This window comes from Neolamprologus multifasciatus, chromosome 8, assembly GCF_963576455.1.
Source record: "Neolamprologus multifasciatus chromosome 8, fNeoMul1.2, whole genome shotgun sequence".
Classification (NCBI taxonomy): Eukaryota; Metazoa; Chordata; class Actinopteri; order Cichliformes; family Cichlidae; genus Neolamprologus; species Neolamprologus multifasciatus.
This window is the reverse complement of record NC_140446.1, coordinates 11,034,881-11,057,589: the sequence shown is the minus strand read 5'-3', so window position 1 is coordinate 11,057,589 and position 22,709 is coordinate 11,034,881. Positions and strand designations below refer to the sequence as shown.

At 40.2% G+C, this 22,709-nt stretch overlaps 1 protein-coding gene across 2 annotated transcripts in view; it reads right to left on the bottom strand.

Annotated features, from left to right (window-relative positions):
* Positions 1-10,926: 10,926 nt before the first annotated feature.
* The window catches only part of cpxm2 (carboxypeptidase X (M14 family), member 2), a 32,021-nt gene continuing 20,238 nt past the window's right edge, over positions 10,927-22,709 (bottom strand). For both annotated transcript variants that reach the window (XM_085170724.1, XM_085170722.1), the window contains 9 exons: positions 22,087-22,237; positions 21,726-21,814; positions 19,108-19,231; positions 18,737-18,933; positions 16,920-17,099; positions 15,909-16,206; positions 15,512-15,651; positions 15,095-15,194; positions 10,927-11,780 (listed from right to left, as the gene is read on the bottom strand). In XM_085170724.1, the coding sequence (XP_085026850.1) occupies positions 11,524-11,780; positions 15,095-15,194; positions 15,512-15,651; positions 15,909-16,206; positions 16,920-17,099; positions 18,737-18,933; positions 19,108-19,231; positions 21,726-21,814; positions 22,087-22,237 (1,536 nt within the window). In that variant the 3' untranslated portion in view covers positions 10,927-11,523. The remainder of the gene's footprint in view (positions 11,781-15,094; positions 15,195-15,511; positions 15,652-15,908; positions 16,207-16,919; positions 17,100-18,736; positions 18,934-19,107; positions 19,232-21,725; positions 21,815-22,086; positions 22,238-22,709) is intronic.

Sequence of the window (22,709 nt, the reverse complement as noted above, 5' to 3'; positions counted from 1 at the left end):
GAGCTAAATATAAGCAGATGTAATTAATTTTCTAAAAGCAGAAAAGAAAACAAAAGAAGTGAAGGCTATTTTATGTAGGGTGTAAGGATTCATGATTTTACAAAGGAGAAACAGTTGTCTTGACTATATCATGCATTGTACGACGCTCCAAGACAGCTGATGCCTTAAATTCTATAATATGTTAGTTTTAAGTTTTTCAGACATATAGATATCTAGAACTATATTACTGGAATCAATAATTGCCTTATTCACTTCTGTTCATCAACGTTACTCGAAATCTGCTTCCTTTTTGTTATCCTCTAATTCTGATTTCCTGAAGTTCTCACTTGCCCACATTAAATGTTTCTCATAAATGATGACTAAAACGAAAGCTAAAAGGATACATGTCGACATATTTAGATGAAAGGCAATGTGAAAAGTATTTTTGAGTCTTTTGATATATGTAAATGTAATTTATTGAGACAATTTATTGTATGTCTGAGTTTTACAGAATGTGCTGCTACAAATGCAAATGACGTTTATCCTGTTGTGGATCGGTGGCAATGAGTGGAGTGTAATATACCTCATTTTGTTTATCAGTGACTGACCTGACTGCCTAAAGTGTTTTGTTATGTACCTCCTGATTTATCAAACCATGGCTCGATGCTGCTGCTGCTGCTAAAGATGGCTAAGATGACAAACTCACGATGTTGGCGGTGATGGGACGAATGCTTTTTCCATAATATTTTTTTTTTAATGGAGATTGTAATTGTTATGTTGGTAAAAATGACAAAGATGACTGTTTTAGATTTTAACCATGATGATTAAACTGATGACAACTGTTGTTGATGCGACAACAAAGAAACACTTGCTCTCACACTCACACCATCGTAACACAGCTCACACTTGCACATATATCTTTAGTTCTCCATAACAGGTCTTCATGAAGCTTCTCAACCTCTCGTAATGGAGTCTTTGTGTCTTTGTTCACAGACATAAACACTAGTGCATCTTAAAAAATTGAATATTGTGAAAAAGTCAAAAAAATTGTGATTTAATTCAAAAAGGTAAAATTCACACAGTGAAATAATTCATGCTTTTTTGTTTTAATGTAGCTTTTTATGCTTTATAGCTCATGACAATCAGAAACCCTGTATCTCAAATTACTAGAACATTTCATTTAGTGTTTTGAATATATTGCTTTTCAGACAGTGTCTTATTCGCTACATGCAACCACAATCACAGGAAAGACTGCAGACTTTGCAGTTGTTCAGATGAAGGTCGTTGACACTCTCCACAAAGCACCACAGAAGGTCGCTGCTAAAAAGGCTGGCTGTTCGCAGAATGCTGTATCAAAGCATATTAATGGAAAGTTGACCGGAATCGAAAAGGAAAAAGGTGCACAATCAACAGGGATGACTGCAGCCTTAAGAGGACTGACGTGCAAGGTTGATTCAAGAACTTGGGGAAGCTTTACAAGGAGTGGGCTGAGGATTGTGTCAGTGCATGAAGAGCTAGACACACAGAGCTCTTGAAAGGAGCTACAACTGATGCATTCCTAATATCAAGCCTGAACCAGAGATGTCAGAAGGGTCTTACCCAGGCTGAGGAGAAAAAGAACTGGACTGTTGCTCAGTCCAAAGTCTTTGAGTTGCTGAACTTGGTGTCCGTATCTTATCAGGAGCATATTTCTTTTCCTTCTTTTTTCCCTATTTCATCTTTAACTTCCTGCTTTAGCAATAACAAGCAATAACTATTTGGTGAATAGATATAGGCCTTCTGTGTAGCTGTAACACAGCTCAAATGAATTGTGTTGTCACCAAGTGCTTTGACTTTAGGTAAGATGATTCAACGCCCAAGTTTATTTACAAAGCTTTAAAGGGAAAATTATCTCTCCCCCCCCATAAATCAGTGCCTTGAGTCTCCAGCTTTTTTAGATTTTGAGAATGCATCTGTGTTGGACAGGAAGGGGAAAAAAGCAAGGGTTTGACAAGATGACTCTCATGTATCTGCGGCAATTCAGACTGTTACCACGAGCAATCAGTCTGAGTCACAGGGATGCCATTTTTTCTGTTCACACCACAATGCAGGTGGTAATGAAACAGCACCAGCTGACAGAGAAGGGCCTGGCTGTAAAACCCTGATATTCTGTACACTGATTACCACCCCAGGAGCCAGTGATTATCTGCAGGTGGGTGGCACTGACCATCTAATACGGTTTAATGGTGGTTAGCTTCAGCCCACTCGGGCTTTTGGGGGGAGGGGGGGGGGTTTAGTGAGAAATACGGCACAACTCAAAGTGAAAAGTAGACACCTCACACAAAAAGCAAAGCACAAAACAAAAGAATATGTTGGGATCTTTTTTCCTCCATATGATCCTTTTGTTTAGGACTGGTTAGGTTAGGTTCAGACATAGATAACATAGGTACGATTTGTAAAACTCAATTATTATAAGAGTTCAATTTTTAAATGTAACTCGGGATGATTATTATCTTCTTGTGTGGAAAAACCTCAAAACATGTGGGGCTTATTCCTGCAGTTACCCTTTTCTTTCTCTCCCATATGCTATCACATGCTTTTTGTTTGACTATATATTTATATATATATATATATATAAAAATGTGTGACATATTCTCACTATGCTGCTATGTGTGGCTGCTGCAATATACTTGTGAATATACTTTCACTAAAATGATATATGTACTTGGCCTTTTTTTTGTTCCTTTGTTTTTCCTTTTTTTATTACATCCTTACACATGCTTTCACTTATTTGTCTGATTGCACTTTTTCAAAGCAGCCCATTGGACAAAAACATGAAGTGCTTTATTAGCAAGGTGTGCCCAGAGGTGTATCAAACAAATATACAAATCTGCTAATGAGCATCAATAACGTACCAATATAATAAAAGAATTTCACTAACACTTGTAAACTTTTTTAGGTTATAATGAACCATGCAGCAATTATTTATCAGATTGCTGCACTGAAAATGTTCCTAAAGGTACCAAACAGCTAGCAGTCAGCTAGCAGCCAACCTGCCAATCAAAGCTGACCTACTTCTAATAATAGATCATGCACTTTGAATTAAATTGTTATTTAAACAAAAAATCTGTTACCTTATAGTTTTCACAAAATTGGTAATTAGCTATAATGACCAAAGTGGTTTTTGTTCCCATCTTGAATATACTGTATTGCCAAAAGTATTCACTCACCAATCCATATCACTGAATTCAGGTTTTCCTGTCCCTTCCATGGTCACGTACCTAGGCTCACTGTCACGAGTGAAGTCCTGTGCAGCAGGTCCACTCATAAAATCTCCTTGCTACTAAATATTCCACAATCAACTGTTAGTTGTATTGTAACAAAGTGAAAGCAGTTGGGAATGACAGCAACTCAGCCACAAAGTGGTAGGCCATAGAGCGGGGTCATCGCACGCTGAGGCAGTGAGAGGTCGGCAACTTTCTGCAGAATCAATCACTACAGACCTCCAAACTATATGTGGCCTTCTGATTAGGTCAAGAACAGCGTGTAGAGCTTCATGGGATGGGTTTCCATGGTTAAGCAGTTGCATCTAAGCCTGATGTCACCAAGCGCAATGCAAAGTTTCGGATGCACTGGAGACGTCTTCTCTGAGTCACACATCTGCACCTGTCAGCCTGGGTTTGTTGGTGGCCAGGAGAAGTACTCGTCTGACTCCACTGTACCAAGTGTAAAGTTTATTGGGAGAGGGATTATGGTGTGGAATTGATTTTCATGACTTGCCCCTTAGCTCCAATGAAAGGAAATCTGTTTCAGCATACCAACAAATTTTGGACAATTTCATGCTCCCAACTTTGTGGGAACAGTTTAACGATGGCCCCTCCTGTTCCAACATGACTGCACACCAGTGCACAAAGCAAGGTCCATAGAGACATAAATGAGCAAGGTTGGTGTGGAAGAACTTGACTGGCCGCCACAGAGTCCTGAATTCAACACGACAGAACACCCTTGGGATGAATTAGAATGAGCCAAGCCTTCTCTTCTAATATCAGTATTTGACCTGACAAACGCACTTCTGGAAGAATGGTCAAAAATTCCTATAAATGCACTCTTTAACATTGTGGGAAGCCTTCCCATAAAAGTTGAAGCTCCAAAGGATGATCCAACATCATATTAAACCCTATGGAATAAGAATGGCATGTCATATGTAAGTGAATGCAGACAAAAGAATACTTTCCATTCTCGATTTGGGCATTCAATAAAAATAATTGACCATTGACACAGATCCAGCAAAAAGCATTAAAAGCCATTTATACGTTTTCCCTTAAGCTCACCTGACTATCATCATTGAAGTAACATTAAGTACAGTGGCCTACAAAAACTCCCAAGTATAGACATATAAGATTTTACTGACTACAGATCTTTCAGAATACCATCTGTGTGTGATCACTCCGTGCATTGTGGTAGTGGTTGCATTTGGTTTGCTCACAACCTGTGACATCTGTGCTGGAGCTGCTACAGTTTAAAAAGTGTATCTCACAGGGTGATAACCTCTTCTTGCAGTTTTTTTCTTTGTTTGTTTGCAACCTCCCACACGATACTTCACCACTAGTCTGCTCAGTAAGAGGCCAAATGTAAAATCAAAGTCTCTCTACAAATTGTGATGCCTTCTTCCAGAATAATGTGGTCATTGCAGCTTTGTTTAAAATGTTTTAGTTGTCTGACTGCTCATGTTTCTTGCTTCATCAGACTTTGTCTTATTTTTTCAAGTTGGCATTTACTTTCTTAAACAGGCTATGTAGCATATGACCAGGCATGAAGACTAAAGCCAACTAAATGAGACTTTCTGAAATATTTGTTTTATGCTCATTAAGGAAATGTAAACGAGGTATAATGTGTCCAGTAAAATGAATCCAGAGTTTACAAAACTTCTCAACCACCATTTCTTCATGGATGTGCTTCACTAACAGGGACCACTCCCTTGGTAACGATGGGCGATGACGGATGAGGAAGTGTGATTAGTGCTGCGGTTTGAGGAAGACCTTGAAGGGGACTGGCGACGGCTCTCGGGCCGGACTGAAGAGGGGAAAGGAAGAGAGGAGAGGACAGGAGAAGAGAAGAGAGAAAAAGGGGGGGCAGGGTGGGGCATGAAAATGAGAACAGCGGGTATTGGACAAGGGGGGCTTTTATAGGCTGAGGCCAGAGGGGGCGTGAAGGAGGAGTGGTCCCGCTCCTGAAATTCAGATGATATCTCCACTTGTCGCTATTAGATCAAAACCAGAGTGTCTAATCTGTCTCGGAGGCTCCAGAGAAGCAGAGGGGAGACAGGTTAAGAGCTGGTTTACCAAAGCTTTGTGACGTCTCACTCCTGTTATATCCAGAATGACGCTCTAACACTTCAAAGGCTAGACTGACTTCTGAAGACCCACTGGCCTTTTCGCTTCTGGCAAGGTCAGCTGGTGCCTGTATTTTCCCACACATCTGCATGGTATCACAGCTGCTGGCCACAGCAGCTACACTGCACACACCCTACTTACCCTGTCACGATTTACACAGATTTTATCTCACAGGGATTGTCTGCTATCCATATGGTGAAAGTATCATTAGTTTGTCTTGTAAGTTATTACTATTCATGAACATCACCAGTATTTTATAATCAATGTCCAATGTCCCATTTTTAACAAGTGACTTGCATCTTTAGGTGGATTCAGCAGCTACAGCTACAGTAACATGCAAGACATTCAAAGATAAGCATAGGAATGTAAATTAAGTACATAGTCAGCATTTTTTTTTTAAACCCTCTATATTCGAAGGTGTGGTGAACCGAAATAACCACATTTCTTCTCTTACAGTAGAGAAAAGGGTCTTCACTTAAATCAAAGGCTGAACCCTGGTTCTGATTTTTTAAAGAAGCACCAACAAAAGCTGAGCTGGAGACTTCAAGTAATTAAAAACTTTAAATAGAGGTACAAAGAAGTGTAACTGTTCAATGTCTATAAAAAGAAAAGTACAAGTAACTATGTTGATCTTGGGTTGTTGGGATGATGAGATGGTGATCTTGCTCTGCCACTCGGTTGAGTTGAGTTTAAGACTAAAGAACAAAGAATTAATTAAAAATTAGAATGAAGGCAATATGTCTGTGAAGGTTCTCAGTCATCCAGGTCATCGTAGTCAAAGGAGCTTGCAAAGAAAAGCGTCTGGACTTCTTTAAGTTACTTGAAGATGTTTCACCTCTCATCCGAGAGGCTTCTTCAGTTCTAAGGTCAAATGGTGGAGAGTCCCAGATATAAACCTGGTGGGAGTGTCCCCCCACAGAGGGACAAAAGGACCCCCTGATGATCCTCTAATCACCTGAGCCAAGGTGTGGAACTGGGTGTGGGTCCCAATCAGCCAGAGTTTCGGGTGAGTTCATTGTGAAACCTGGCCCCACCTTATCATGCGAATTCCTGAGGTCAGATGGCCCAGGGTGTGAGTGGGCGTTAAGGCGTTTGGGAAGGGATCTCAAAACTGGATTATAGATGGCAGAGAGTTGGTGTCGTAAACCACCGCCTCTGTTCAAAGATGGTCGCTCACAGTGGACATAAATGGCTTCTTTCACTCCTCTTTCAAACCATCTGTCCTCTCTGTCCAAAATGTGAACATTGGCATCCTCGAAAGAGTGTCCTTTATCCTTAAGATGCAGATGGACAGCTGAATCTTGTCCTGTGGAGGTGGCTCTTCTGTGTTGTGCCATGCGCTTGTGAAGTGGCTGTTTGGTCTCTCCAATGTAGAGGTCTGGGCATTCCTCGCTGCACTGTACGGCATACACCACATTGTTAAGTCTGTGTTTTGGCGTTTTGTCTTTCGGGTGAACCAGTTTTTGTCTGAGTGTGTTGCTGGGTCTGAAGTACACCGGGATGTCATGCTTGGAGAAAACCCTCCTGAGTTTCTCTGATACACCGGCTACATAGGGGATGACAATGTTGTTGCGTCTGTCCTTCTTATCCTCCCTTGCTGGTGTCTGATCTTCTTTTCTGTGCCTCTTTGCTGACTTTAAGAACGCCCATTTAGGATAGCCGCACGTTTTGAGTGCTTCCTTTACATGTGTGTGTTCCTTCTTTTTCCCTTCAGGCTTAGAGGGAACATGTTCTGCCCGGTGGTGTAGGGTCCTAATTACTCCAAGTTTGTGTTCCAGAGGGTGATGGGAGTCAAACAGGAGGTACTGGTCCGTGTGTGTGGGCTTCCGGTAAACTTCGATGTTGAGGTTGCCATTCTCTTCAATGTGCACAGCGCAGTCCAGGAAAGGCAAACAGTCGTCCTTTGTGTCTTCCCTGGTGAACTTGATATTTTTATCCACAGCGTTGATGTGCGCAGTGAAGGATTCCACTTCTTGTGTCTTGATTTTGACCCAGGTGTCGTCTACATATCTGTACCAGTGGCTGGGTACTCTTCCTTTGAAAGAGCCAAGAGCCTTCCTTTCCACTTCCTCCATGTAAAGGTTGGCTACAATAGGTGACACGGGGGAGCCCATGGCACAGCCATGTTTTTGTCTGTAATAGCCTTCGTTGTATTTGAAATATGTAGTGGTGAGGCAGAGGTCTAACAGTGTGCAAATCTGATCGGGTGTGAAGTTGGTCCTGTCCTCCAAGGAGTTGTCTTCTTGTAGTCGTTTTCTGACAGTCTCCACTGCCTCCGTGGTGGGTATGCACATGAAGAGAGAGACTACATCAAAGGACACCATGGTTTCATCTGGATCCAGGGTAAGTTTCTGGACCTTGTCAGTGAAGTCGGTGGAGTTCTTGATGTGGTGTGGGGTGTTCCCCACGAGAGGAGCAAGGATGGTAGCAAGGTGTTTTGCAATGTTATAAGTGGCTGAGTTTATGCTACTGACTATGGGTCTGAGTGGGACAGCTTCCTTGTGGATTTTTGGAAGTCCGTAAATGCAGGGTATGGCATCCCCTGGGTAAAGGCGGTGATAAGTAAGGCGGTCAATGATTTTGTCCTTTTCCAAGTCTTGAAGGCAAGCTATAACTTTCTTTTTGTAGCTGCTTGTGGGGTCTCGCTTTAAGGCTTCGTAGGTATTGTTGTCACTGAGGAGAGTAGTGATCTTTGTATGGTAATCTGTAGTGTTTAGGACCACGGTGCATCTTCCCTTATCCGCTGGTAAAACAGTGATGTTGTGGTCTTTGCTCAGGGAAGCGACGGCCTTCTTTTCCTGTATTGACACTGGGGGGACACTCCCACCAGGTTTATATCTGGGACTCTCCACCATTTGACCTTAGAACTGAAGAAGCCTCTCGGATGAGAGGTGAAACGTCTTCAAGTAACTTAAAGAAGTCCAGACGCTTTTCTTTGCAAGCTCCTTTGACTAGAATGAAGGCACCGCCTTCAGTTTTCAGGTCCCTCTTCTCTGGAAACAGCTTCCAGTTTGGATTCGAGAGATAGTTATGCTGCAATAGGTGTAGACTGCTGGGGGATTCCCATGATGCATTGATGCACTGAGTGTTTCTTCTTCAGTCACCTTTTTCCACTCACTATGTGTTTATACACCTCTCTGCACTTTCCAGCCAATGGGATGGCTAATTTTTATAGTTATTATTAATCTCTGGCTCAGATGGCCACCCCTCCCTGAGCCTGGTTCTGCTGCAGGTTTCTTCCTGTTAAAAGGAGGGTTTTCCTTCCCACTGTCGCCAAAGCCTTTGCTCATAGGATGGAACCATCAACGATATACCAGTGAAAATTCAAACCAGTACTTGCAAGGTGTACCTATGAAGTGACCTGTGAGTCTATATTCCCCCCTTCTGTAGCAGAAGTAAAACCACTCTGAGTGCTGTACAGTACAAATATATATATACTGTTTAGAAGCCCTGTGGTTTGTTTTAGTGGTTTTAAACTCTCCATCTCCCCATCTGCACATCATATACATCTCTGTTTCATTTGCCATCCACAGAAATCCACAGAAAATACATCAAATTAACAAGCTCTGTTCTTCTATTCTCCAGTGCTCTGAGATGATGACAGGTTTGCGAGCCTCCGTTCAATAATCATTGAAGAACGAGTTAAGAGGCTGAGGTCCTCCTCTAATTGCATGTTGGTCAAAGAAGAAGGCTGGTGTTGTTGTCAGAATAATCCAGTGATGTGTAAAAGCCCCAACAGAGTTCTGATAATTAGAGTCTTCCTACCCTGACACTCCTACGATGCACCGCTCGCCATTCCAGAAATCAAATTAGATGGTGCTTAAAATTAACCACAGTCATTACTACTACAGTATGTTATGGGACTGAAATGGAGTTCCATCAGGGAGTTTCAGTCAACAGGTGGAAGTAAAATGTTTCTCAGTTTGAAAATGAATCATACACATAACCTGCAACATCATAGTGAATCCCTTGTGGCTCAATCAGTTTACGATCTTGCTTTTTTTTTTAGTAGTATTTCAGTATTGAACTGCACTCCCCCTAAATTGCATGTTCGATGGGCTGAATGCTCGCCACTGCTGATGGATTCGGGGGTAGGTGTTTGCCTGTCAGTATGTGTTAGCACTCTGCTGGAATGATTATCTTCTATTGCCCAGTGGAGACAAAATCCAACTCATATTGCCTTGGCAGGAATCAGTGTCTAAAAAGGGAATTTAACAGAGGTGTCTTTACTTACTTACATATACTTATAGAATCACTGGTATTAAGAAGCAATGACATAGTACAGTAGTTGCAGCAGAAATAAAATGCCTGGTATATCCAAAAGGGTTTTGTCTTTCATCTAATTTTTCCTTTCATGATTTCTGTATAGGGTTGAACTTTTATATGACTTCATAATAATAAGGTTTTAACTCATGCATGTTTTATTGCATGATCGCTTTGAGTGACAGGTAGCTGTCATCAAGCTGCCGTCTGTCTTCGAGCATCAAAGTTATTTGAGTCACTGAACTGGGCCTTCTGACCGTTCTTATGATGCTGCTCACATCTGAAGACTTTTTAATGTATTTTTAAGTTTTTTAATTAAATTATCTGACAAGCAGTTTTTTTTACTGGCACATATCCATGCTACAGTATTGTTTGGCCTGTTTTAGCAACTTCATACTGTAATAATATATCCTGATAGTTGAGAATTTATCAAGCTGAAATACTTCAGAAACTAAAGTGATACACTGTTTTCATAAGCTATTATAGTGGATATATTATGTCTGATTTATCCACATATTATTATGTGCATACATGCTAAACGTGGTTAATTTTAGCCCACTGCTAAGTTGTTGCTAGGCAGCATGATGACATCATAATATCAGATATAGATAAGAACCTTCAGGTGCTTAAGATGAAACTGTGTCAAGTTTGGTTGCTCAGCTCCTGATCTCTAGGGAGAGTTCAGTTTGTGTATTATAGAAGATTTTAGTAGTAATAAGAATGTAGAGATCATGGATCATCCATGCCCTTTCCAAGCTATATGACCACTTCTGACAAGATGGCAGTAATCAGTGGTGATGATTTTATGGTTTATAATGATTGCTGTGAAATTTTAGCTTCTTATAACAAATACTTATTTAGATATACATGTACATAAAATTACATTTTTGTGTTTTTAATACCTCTTTGAATGTTTTAAACGTCACCTGAACCCCCCACCCAATTACTTTCCCTTATTTCTAATTATAGAATCATCTGGGTACTCCAGTTGGTTCTATTTGGATTAGACTATATTGATATTTTTGTTTTTATGGTAGAGTCTGCTCAGCATGAAAATAAGAGAATTTTCTTAATTTCTGTTTCTATATGTAAGAAATTGTCTCTAGGGTTGTTTTTTTTTTGATATGTCTCTCCAAAATTACAGATTCTAATATGTAACTTTTTTCAGGATGTCTCATGCAAATTATTAGAAGCTTAAAGTTTTATACATGTGGTGACAGGCATAGTGACTAGCAAAAATCTGTGTTAAAAAGATGTTACACAGTTTGGCTTCCTGAGTTGAATTCACACACAACATAATCAGCTGAACGAGTTCACTTTGTGCAAAACACAGCTTTTATTTTAATAACTAAAAGAAAAGTGTATAAAACAGAATCAATGACAAACAAAGGTCACTAAGTCCACAAGCTTTTTAAGGACTCAACATTATACAGCTGTTGGTAATAAAGCTTTTATAACTGTTTATATAACTGTGTTACATAAGTTATTAATGTGCATAATGACATTCATGGTAGTTCCTCACAGTGGCTTAAAATTTCTATTGTCATTTATTAAAGAAAAAATAACTCTAATATGATGACAATCTTTTATCTGCTGTTATAGCTAATGCCACAAGATTTGCCCTATTAACAAACTTGACCTTCCACCAAATGAAAAGCATAAATGTTTCCCGTTGAGATGAGAGAAAAGTTGATGATGACAGTGAGTGCAAAGAAGCTCTAACCAAACAAGAAATCAAATAGAGTGCCCCGTTTAAATTAATCCACATTTTTAGTCTCAAAACACTAATTCCACTGACAGCACTCAGAAGGAATCTGACACAGGTCCAAACCCAGGCTTGGCCTTCACCGCCGTCTGATCAGAGCAGATGTTTGTTTTTAATTCTTCCTCCAGCTACCTCATACGGTCATTATGTTCCCAGACGTCTCCTTCTGGACCCCCGAGCCGCAAGCTGCCTCATGGGCAATTTGATGGGTTGCTTTTTGAATTTTTCCATTATTTCTTTAATTCGTGACATGTTGGTGCGGCCAATGGTGAAGTCGCAACGGGTGGCACCCATCTCATAGCCCACCTCACACTTCTTGCTCAGGAGGCTGTATCCCTCAGCCCTCGCTGTTACTCTGTACTCCCCTGGGTTCAGCAGGCGCCAGTAATCACCGTCAGCAGCTGAAGACACAAACACTGAAAATTAACTTTGTTCGTAGGAAAGTGCTGTAGCTGTCATGGCTATCACTGAGTAAAGAGGTGAGCAGATTTTAGAGATACTAAGCACTTAGTGCTATCAAAATTAATATGTTAGCATCTGCGATTAAATGAATAACTTTCAGATAGTGTTCATCTGTTGTTTTTAGGCTTCCCAATTCTTTCATCCTTCATTTCTCCAGCTTCATCAAGTTTTTTAAGGACACACTGCATACAGTACTGTGACAGGTTTCTAGGTAATAACTCTTCGGGAATCACCTTGTTGGCACCAAATTACTTTTTTCATGTCTGTAAAACTGTGTTATTGTTGGCATTTTTTGGCATATTCAACAAAATAAATAGCAACACATTTTGTTTTTAGTTTTTTTGACAGGCTGGTAGAGTATCAAAGTGTCTAAAGATACAAGTTCCTTTTCTTCCCTTTGCTAAATTGTTTAAGTACAGACACAACACTGGTTCCTCCCTTGAGTTAGGTAACTTTTTAAACTTGAATGAGTCACAGGTCAGTGTTAGGTGGCTTAACAAACAATGCAACACCATCCATCCATCAATTTTCTTCCACTTATCCAATTAAGTGTTATGGGAAGCTGGAGGCGATTCCAGCTGCCATAGGGTGAGAAGCAGGGTTCACCTTGGACAGGTTGCCAGTCTATCACAGGGCTAACACAGGAAACGATTCACACCTACGGGCAATTTAGAATCACCAGTTAATTTAACCTTACAAATTGCATGTTGTTGGCCTCTAGGAGGAGGCCAGAGTACCTGGAGCAAACCTTGGGGTGCGTACATGGAGAAATCACACATAAAGGTCTCAGCCCAGCCAGAATTTTAAAAAGCAAAACAAACAAACAAAAAATAATAATAAGAAGAAAACAGGTTCCTCTGAAAATGGTCTGTATGGAAAATGAGTGAAAAAGCATGTTCATAGAAAAACCTTCTGAAATGTTCTGAAAGCCTGGGAAACTACCATTAAAGACCACCTAAAAATTATCCGTGGAAACAAAATATAAAGAAATGACAGGTGGCTCAAGACTATTGCACAGTACTGTATATGTCAAAAAAAAAAAAAGGAACATATGTCCATTTTAAGATTCTATAGAAAACTTTGTTCTCTTCAATGTTTTGCTTGATTTTACCTTAATTATGACTTTCAGTCTTAAAAAGAGAAAAACTTGCAATTATCACCTTTAATTAATGGCAATAGTGCAATTAATTAGTTACTTTTTATCAGTTGACAGGACTTTGATCTGCTTGTGCATACTTGCCATACAGCCAAATTATTATTCCCTTCAGTTATACTGTTGGCTAACCAGTTTCTTTTCTTTTTTTTCAAAAGCACGATGAGCACATTGATCAGAAGTGGTAAATTAGCTAATAACATCTTAATTGCTTGAGAAAAATATGCACCGACTCAGCAGTTCATCATAGAAGCTGACACTTAATGAATTTTAGTCTTTTAGATCCAGAGTTTTGCAATGCCCTTTGCATGTTTAGGCTTCCCCCCCCGAGTGGCTTCATTTTTCTAATCCAGTCACTACATCCATCTTTAATATACAGGCCATGATATAAAGCTGAAGCATAAATTATGGTGAAATTGATTTCTACAGTCTTGGCACAGCCACGAGTAAGAAATTTTACTATATGTGATGCACCCTTAAGTGTTTTACATATTATGGACTGTGAAAACACATTAAAGCACAGTATTTTTGCCACAGTTGCAAAATGCAAATTCTGTCCTAGAAATCTGAATTTGAACAGCCCAGTAAGCAGTGGCAGAAAAACAAGCATCATAAAAGCCTTCATTTGATGCCTAAAATAAGTGTTGGCGAGTTCTGTGTGTTCTACTTTTGACGAGGTAGGTGTTGTGTAAAAGTAGAAAGAAGCTCTTTTAAAAGGAGCTCTGCTTTGTCGTGTTGGGTTTTCTTGGTCTCTCTGTGCCAAATACTGCCTTTACATGACCTCAGTACACCGGTGCGCCTATGGAATATTTTCAGCCTTTGACTCACTCACAAAAACGACAGTGTTGTGTCCCTCCTGCCATCCAAACACCCACCTGACGCATCTGAACAACCACTGAGACAAATGAAATATGAAGGCAGGTCTGGTTCTGCTGCTGTCAGTCCAAATAGTTACACAACAGCATCCATGCTCATATTACTAGATGGAAGAAGAGAACTGAATTGTTTTCTGAAGTCACTGCATGAAAAATGCAATGGAACTAGAGTGTATTTCCATTATCTATTGGATATCAGTGTATCAGCAGTACCAAAGCTTTCTGTCATGTCTTCTTGGTGACTACAGCTGTTTCATCTTGATAAGCAAGAAACCGCCTCGCAAACGCCTTTTTCTAAAGGTCCATAAAGTTCCAAAGGAAATTCAAAGCAGCTGAAAAGGTACAATCATTAAAGTAAATACCCTCACATCTTTCCTCTCTGCAGCTGAGAATAGCGAGAATCCTAAGAGGAAGCGCTGACTTAAACTTAGTTCCAGGAATAATAATGGCCAGTGTCCTTTTGAACATTTGATTTCATGCTCTAAGTACAAAACTACTTTGGCTTGGAAAGCTGCATTTTTTAGGCATCAGAATAGATTGCCTTGAGGACTCACACTTGATTGTTAAATTCGGAGCAGGAGGCCTCGGCAGCACAGGCTATGACTGTGAATTGAGTCAGAGCTCCGCTAAAATACATAACCTGCTTTTCTTTGTGCCTTTTATCCCGTCTTATACCGGAATACCAACTCGTTGCAAGAATGATTCATTTCTGAGGAATAAGCTGGACTGTGGAGACAGTTGAGTCAGAGCGCCCCGAGGCAGCTTCTTCTGCTTTGATTGCAAAATCTGAGCTTACTCGCAAAAAATTTCAGATGAATGCAAAAACGCTGCTGCAAAACAGACGCTGACAGCTACCCAGGTCCAGACAATTGGAAGGGGGGTTTCTTGTAAATATGTTTACTTTGTACTGGGTTACTAGCTCAAACCATTAACCATTAATGACAGAGTACACACAGAGATCAACAGTTAGTAGTTACTGCTATTGCATGAGCTAATGGGGATCTCAAAAAACTAAAACTAAAACCAGTGAAATGGCCTTTCATTTAGATGTCAAGCACACGCATATAGTGGCAGACAAATAAACACACAGCAAAGTGCTCACAGGCAACTTTGCAGCACCAGTCACAAGGACAATATTTTTCCATGTTTACACACATACAGAGGATAGACTGAATAATAACCTCACTGTCACAGTAATAAGAATCAGGTAAAAGCAGCATGATACCTGTACGAATGTCATGGTTGATGCCCTCCACAGAGATGATGGCATTAGCTATTCCACGACCTTGGTGGTCCTTGACTACACCTTTGATCCCACGGTGCACCTGTACGTGGAAGCATGGCACATGTCATTTAATGATGTGAAGTGTATCGTATGTTGACAGTTAAGGATTCTATAATATAGTTCCTCCTCATGTAGCACCGATATTCAAATAACAGCTAGCTAAACCTATATTTGACAACAGCATTGATTTAGTATAAGACAGTTATGGTATTGATATAACATTAGTAAATTAAAACCATGTACATTATAAAAAAGCTCTAAAATATTAAAAACACTCATGTTTAAGTGCGTTTATTGGTTATTTGTTAAGTTTTTTATGTACATGTGTGAAATTTAGGGGTTCCTTTGCCTCTGTACCTGCTCCATGAATACAAGAAGAGACTCGCGATTGTTCTCCCACTCCTCAGGCAGGTCACTCTCATGAGGAAATTTGTCACAACCCACATACATCGACAGCTCAAAGCAATTTGTGTGCAGATAGCTGAAATCATTCATACCTGCCAAGAAAAAGAGACAGCAGAAGCCGGCAGAATTAGTTCACTTACTGGCCAGATCTGTGAAATTAGAAGTGGGCTTAAAAAAGCCTTTCATTATTCTTTGTTTGTCTGTGAATTATTACATAATGCTTTGGCTAAAACCTAGAAGCTCTGAAAGCAGAAGTTTTTAAAATATGCAGATATATGCTAACAAAAAGCTACAGCTCAAAGGCTCAGAGCTGAGCAGAGAAATCCACCCTCCAGATATGGACACTAACTGCCGGCGGCGGTGTGCCAGGATGCGCCGTTGATGGTGCCATCCTCCTTGGCAAAATCTTGTGTGTGGCAGACCCGTCGGTTGGCATCAGTCATCAGACGGTGGGTGGACGCGTAGGAGAAGGCCAGCCAGCAGAAGATGTGGTCATCTGGGGTCGGGGTTTGCTCCATGACCACCCCTTGGGAGCGAGTTCTGTCATACGGGAAGGTCACCACAAGCTCCCCACCCTGGAGGTTACCACCCAGCACGAAGGGCATCTTCTCCATCCATCCTATCAGAGCTCGTGTCTCCAAGGCAACCTACAGGCGGGAGGGGATACAGGAAAGGGAATGATAATGTACTTCATGCAATCGTCTCGGCACAGTCACTAAATAAACTCACTCATGCTGAAAACAATTTGCTGCAATGTGCTGTCAAGAGGGAGTAATAACAATATTTAAATGTTAAAATACTGCAGTAGAATTTTAGTAAAATCCACTTTAAAAAGTGGACAAATATTCATCAAGAGGCAGGAAATTGATAAAATTGCCCCTGCTGTTCAAGCTCATGTAACCCCTTTTATCTCCAAGCACAGGCTGAACCAGTTAGCCAGGCAGGCAAGGATAGTTTTCACAGCTTTGTGAGCACAGATGGGGATCCCAGCTCTACAGCTGCAGCAGCTATTCTGGAGGCTTTGTATGACTCACTCGGGGCTCTCACCAACGTCAAAACACTCGTGAGGATGAGCTTTAAATAGATTGCTGGGTATATTTTAGCTCACAGCCCCTTTGTCGTCACACAGCGAATGCATCCGCTTCTCCCAAAATAGACAGCACTGATATGCCCCCGTGAAATGTTTACCCTTTTCAAAAGACTGATAATCTTCTCTATGAAATTTGTTTGTTACGCTTCTAGGGAGTCCAAGACAAAAATACAGTGTCAGAATTTGTCACCTGAGGGAAAAGTCACTGGAAACCAAATGACAATCACAATTTAAAAGACAGACTATCACGGGGAAGATTTACTGACTTACTGAGGCATTTGTGGACTGGTACCAATCTGGGATGGCGATATGGTGGTTGAACATTTTACGAGGAGCCCACTTCTTTGCCTCACCTGCCCACAGAATAGCGTTAAGATCAGGAAAGTTATGGTGAATGTCGATTCCATCGTTGCTCCATCGACCCAGAGACCAGCCGATGAGCTCGGAGCCCTGCGTAAAACAAAAGAAAACCAAAATATTTGGGAAATTCAAAGACAGTGGGAACACAAATCTATGATCACAGATGGAATTCTGTCAGCGACGGAGGTGGGAAGTATGGAGTTATCATTAAGAGGCTTAGCAGAGGTATCAAGCCAGGCACAGGAGGGGCAGGGGTTGCAGAGACTGATTAAAAAATCCTGTGGTCCATCCGCACAGTTTGCCAAACAAACAACATGCTGTCGAGTGGAAGGTCATCACCTGCAAGCAAAAAGGGCTTAAAGCTGCTTTAAGTGTTTTGTTTTGTTTTTTTATCACTGCAACACAGTTTAAAGCATCCTTAATAGAAATTTATGGAAGATATCTGCCCCTCCCTACCTTCTTGTATGCCAAAACAGCATTTTGGGGCAAAGTCGCCATGCTTTTATTTGACTGATGATCCATGCAGCTTTAAACCCATCAAAATTAAAGTTAGTGGTCTTGTATGCCAAAATATATGATCAGAACTGGTGGCTGCCGAGTGCCATGGCAACTGATTTTTATTTGACAATATAAAGCCTAAATTTTTAATCTGTGTTCCGAGCATCTTTCTTTTTGATCATTGCTTGTTTGGGAGTGGACACTGATAGTGTTTGCTGAAACTAATTAGCTATGGTTTGATGAGACTTGGGGCTAGCAGGAGCCAACTCAAACTTAAAGGGTATGTAGAGCCACAGGACCAAATGCTAAGCTGAGATGCAGCAAATGAATGCAGCAGTTTTCATGTTACATAAGATTTTTATACACTGAACAAAAGAAACTGTGATCCAAGAAACTATTTTTAAAAAGTCAAGTTTGAAAAAAGCACTAAAACTTTATAATACAGCCCACAACTAAGGGCATAATCCCCTATAATTAAATGCCATGTCAACATATTTTATTTGAAATTATAATGTAATTATATTTATCTACAAATACCTAAAGGTAGGTACACTAGAATAAGGGGGTAAAAAGTCTAATTTTTACAGGAAACAAAGAAATAATTGTAATGTAAGTAATTGTAAGTAATCGTAGGGCTTTTGCAACTGTTGTTGTAATTTGGCTTTGCATAAATACCATAAAAAGCTTTAATCCATGGCTCCACAGTGTAGTAGTCATTCACCTAACAAGCTAAAGTTCCCTTGTTTTATCCTGGGAGGAGACACAATTCCCTTTGGGATTGCATCAGAAAGGGCAGCTGGCGTAAATAAATCTGTCAAATCAAACATACACAGCTACCTGTTGTGCCAACCCCTGGTGAATAAGTGAGCTACCAAAAGTAGCTTCTTCTTTAAAAAAAACTTTAATCACTTTAATCAGTCAGGAAAACACGATAACTTTTAAAAACTGTCTTGCCTGCTGCCTTTATGTAAGCGTCACAGGGTTCAGTAGCTTCATCTCTTTTAACTTTGCATGTACTGAAGTAAGACATGACACTGAAACTGGTTGTTAGCTTTTGTGAAAAGTGTGTTACAGTATGCACTCACATTGTTCATTTTCTGTACATCAGTCAAACTAATTTTCCAGCACCACATGCACTTTTATTAGGAGGAGACCAAGCAGAGAGATGCTGCTTTCACCAGAGGCCAGATCGTGGTATGAGGTCACAAATGGCTGTCTTGCAGACCTACCACTTCAAAGGCTTTCTCGTACCCATCAGGGTTGACAGATGGCAGTAGATGGATTCTAGTCTCTTCCACCAGGTGACGTATCCGCTGGTTGCCAGATAGGTACTCCAGGCACATGAACTGCATCAGCAGGAGGAGCAGTTCTCGTCCCAACACCTCATTACCATGCAATCCTGCCGTGTAACGAAACTCTGGTTCGCCTAATCAACAGTTTCACATTAAGGGAGAGATGGAAAGAGAGAACAGATGGAAATTTATAGAGCCATCACTACAGCTGTAGAAAGAAAATAACTCTTAGGAACACTGTGTGTCTTTGATGTTCCTTTTTTCTGCATTATGTTCAGCAATCATAATCCACTTACTTAACTACTCACCAACTTCATGTTCTCCCGGATTGTCCGAGATCTCGATCGCATACAATTTGAGGCCACTCTGACTTTTTCCTATGTTATAGATCCGGGTTATGTTGGGACACATTTCATTAACCACCTTCATAAGCTGTGGAAAGCAAATAATGAGGCATTAGCTACTGATACTCTATATAGAATCTGACCTAAATGTGAGAGCTAATATCTACTGCAGAACTCACATTATCTTTGGGGCTCCGAAAAACTACTTCCAGTACAAGAGATCAAAAAATACATTTATTTAAAAAGCTAGGTGGAATTTTTGTGGTATTTACAGTTGAGATGCAAAATTTTCAAAGTCACAGAAGTGCTCGGAGGGACAGAAAATCACGCCACATCAGTCATTTCATGACAAGAGAACAGCTGTCATCTTCTGAAAGCTGCCCAACAAGCGAGCAAATCGACCTTGAGTTGAGATTGTTTTGACAACTGCTGTTTTCAAGATAATGAGCAAACTGTTAGGCTCACCATATGCACTAGTTTAAAGTTTCACATTTTTTAATCAGAAAATGGTGACGAGTGGGTTTGGTCACAAATTTGTCTGCTTCTTCACATTTGTCTGAGGAAACAGATAAAGCTTGTTTTGAGGTGCATGGATTATGTTGTATATTATAACTGCAAATGCCTCCTACATGTTGTAACCTGGCATGCACCTCATTGGAAATTTCACGTCTGCATGCCAGGTTACAGACTATAAAGACCCATCACTTAAATCTAAATCAATAGTTACACTAAGTTTCTTAAATGTCCAATGAGAGCTGGCATCCAGAAGTGAGTTAATCTGCATACGTTTGCTTAAAATATTCAAAATTTAATGATTAAATTAACAAATTAGCACATATTAAAAATAGATATTTTTGGTTTAAACAAAGTTTAAGCAAAGTGATGCCTTGGCTGTTCGCAAGAGGTCACCTTAGCTAATTCACTGAACTGGGCCTCTCTAGTTTGGTTTGGTTTATTGCTAACAACTTGTTTAAGAGCACTAATTCTATCTATCTATCATAATAATAATAATAATAATAATGGCCTTGCTTAGTTGTAAGAACATGTGCACATATCCTTAAATCGAAAATATAAAAATAAATGACACTCCAGATACACATTCTCCAGTGCTGTGTTAAAGCCCTTATTTGATAACACTGCAGCCAGTGTGAGGGGCTTTGCAGCAGCAGTCAAGGCAATTATGAAGCCTGCAAGAAAAGCCCATTGAATGTCCCCCACAGAGGCAGATTAAAATAGAAACAATTATTGTATACTCCTCTTTGTAAGAGTGGTGACACAAAGAACATGTGCAGTTGGAGAAAGACTAACTAGCTGTTAAGTAAAGAAACCCCAGTAATGTCATTTGTGTGTTCTAGCTCTTTCAGCTGCAGCAGAGGTTATTAGCCAGTCATGGGGTTTAAATCAAGTCTGTGTTTAACGTAACTTCTCATGTAAATCACTAAACAAACGTCTGCTTTTTATTGATAGAAATATAGGATCCTAAGTCTCAGCTCAATAAAGCACAGCATGCCCTTGATAAATAAACCTGGGCTGTTATTTACCATGATCACTGAGGGACATTCTGCCTTAGAAGAAGGAATCTTTTGCCAATTCTGTCATTTTTTTTTTTTTACAGAAACATAATAAAACAGAACGCAGCGCATGCTACATGCTTAAACCTTCTACTTACGCTAATGCTGCTATTAAAGAGAAGCATCTCTGCCACCGTGTTCTCGGGCGATATTAATTTAGAGTGTGAAAAGTGCTCTTTCCTCACCATTTATAATGTCTTTTCACTGTCTGTGTTTGGCAATATCAGTAATCCCAAGGGCGCTGTATTATAATCAGCCGTGGTCCACGGAAAGGACAGTCCTTGAGCATCCTAACGGATATCTTTTTCATTCCCTTCATTGGACACGTGCTTTATTCAGGAAGCCGCAAAGGGCTATTTCCAATTTAAGCAGCAACAGATGAAGGGGAGATATGGTACATACAAGAAGAAGCAAAATGCCAAGGGTGCAAGAGCCCTACAAAAGGAGTTTTAAAAATAGCCATTCCTTTCTTAATGGGGGCCTTATTGGTGCTTGAACTCCCTGTGTGAGACACGTTAGCTTTAAAAGAAAAGAAAGCAAAGAAAAGCAGAAACTATTTCTATAATATAATTTCAGGCACTCACAGCAGCTTTCTAAAGACCCATACATAGCAGTCTGAGTGTGCTAAAGAGCAGTTCAGAGCACCTGTAGTCGAATGTTTGACACACAGAACTGCTACATTAGAGACTATTACAATTCGCAGTCACCCTGGCAGAGTGTACGCAGTGACAAATACAGCTGTCCTCCTTCTTAGTACAAACTAGGCTTCTGCTCTTGACAACTATATGAATAAGTAATGTCACAAGCAGAGATGCTTTATGAATTTTTATGTGGCTGGCTCTGTTCGCTTCATTTGTTACACTTGTACACTTTGTTCTTGCAAAGGACACAACTTGTCTAGTGTTGGCTCGAAGTTATACGCCATTTTTATTGCTTCACGCTCTGGTCTGAATAAGAAATAGGTTGAGTCTTTTCTCTTTTTTTACTACTGGTCTGCTTACTGTAACTCACCTGCCTCATTTCTTTGTAGCTGTGATGTCTGAAGTCCAAGTCATCTGTTGTTGTGACTTCATTGCGTCTGTGATAATAATTATTTGGATCTGGAATCAGAAGACATACAGTTACTGGTTTTTAAAGATTAAAAAGCTCCAGAAAGATTTAAAATTTGCTCTCTTGGTTTCAGTTTAGGTTTAGCCTTTGCAAAGTGAAAACATTTTCTTTCTAGTCTTGTCCTGTCTTTTGCACCAACAGTGTCATGATTACTGTGGATAATCTCTGCAGATAGAAAACCTTTAACTGGGAAAAGCAAAATCTGCCCTGCAAGAAAAATTAAGGACTAATTGTATCTGCTTTGTCCATACAAACCCGTCACCTGGCATAGGACAACCAAGGATCTCCACTCGCATACAGATGCTGCCTCTTGTAAACCAAGAGCGAGGATTAATTCGAATGTATCGACTGACCATAGGTTCTGGGAAGATGTTCCGGACTGGGATCTCTTTTTCCCTGTTGCCCTTGAATATCTACTGAGACAAAAAGATAGACTTACATAAAATAAATGCTAAAGAGGCTTTTAAAATATTAAAAAAAAAACAACCTAAATATTATAAATACTTATTAATAGAAAAAGAGGTTGTACAGTTAGAACCTGCAAAGACCAACGAAAAATATAAAAACACAAATGCATGTACAATGTTATGAAACTTTGACACCACTGGGAGTTTATTGTAAATTTTAACACCCACGGTTGGAGCTTTCATCCGCACCTTTTGGCATTTTGAAAGACCAACAGAACAGTTTGGCATTTGGCACAAAAGGTGGGTGAGAGGGAGGCTTGTAGCAGACATTAAATTACCATAGGGATATTATCTCCCACACTGATGACATCACCAGCCAAGGGAGTGCACAGTTACACCAAAATTTAATTAACTGGGACGTGAACCACAGAGGGAGCAACGAGGATATGATTTTCCTCAAAAATATTAACTTGAGCCA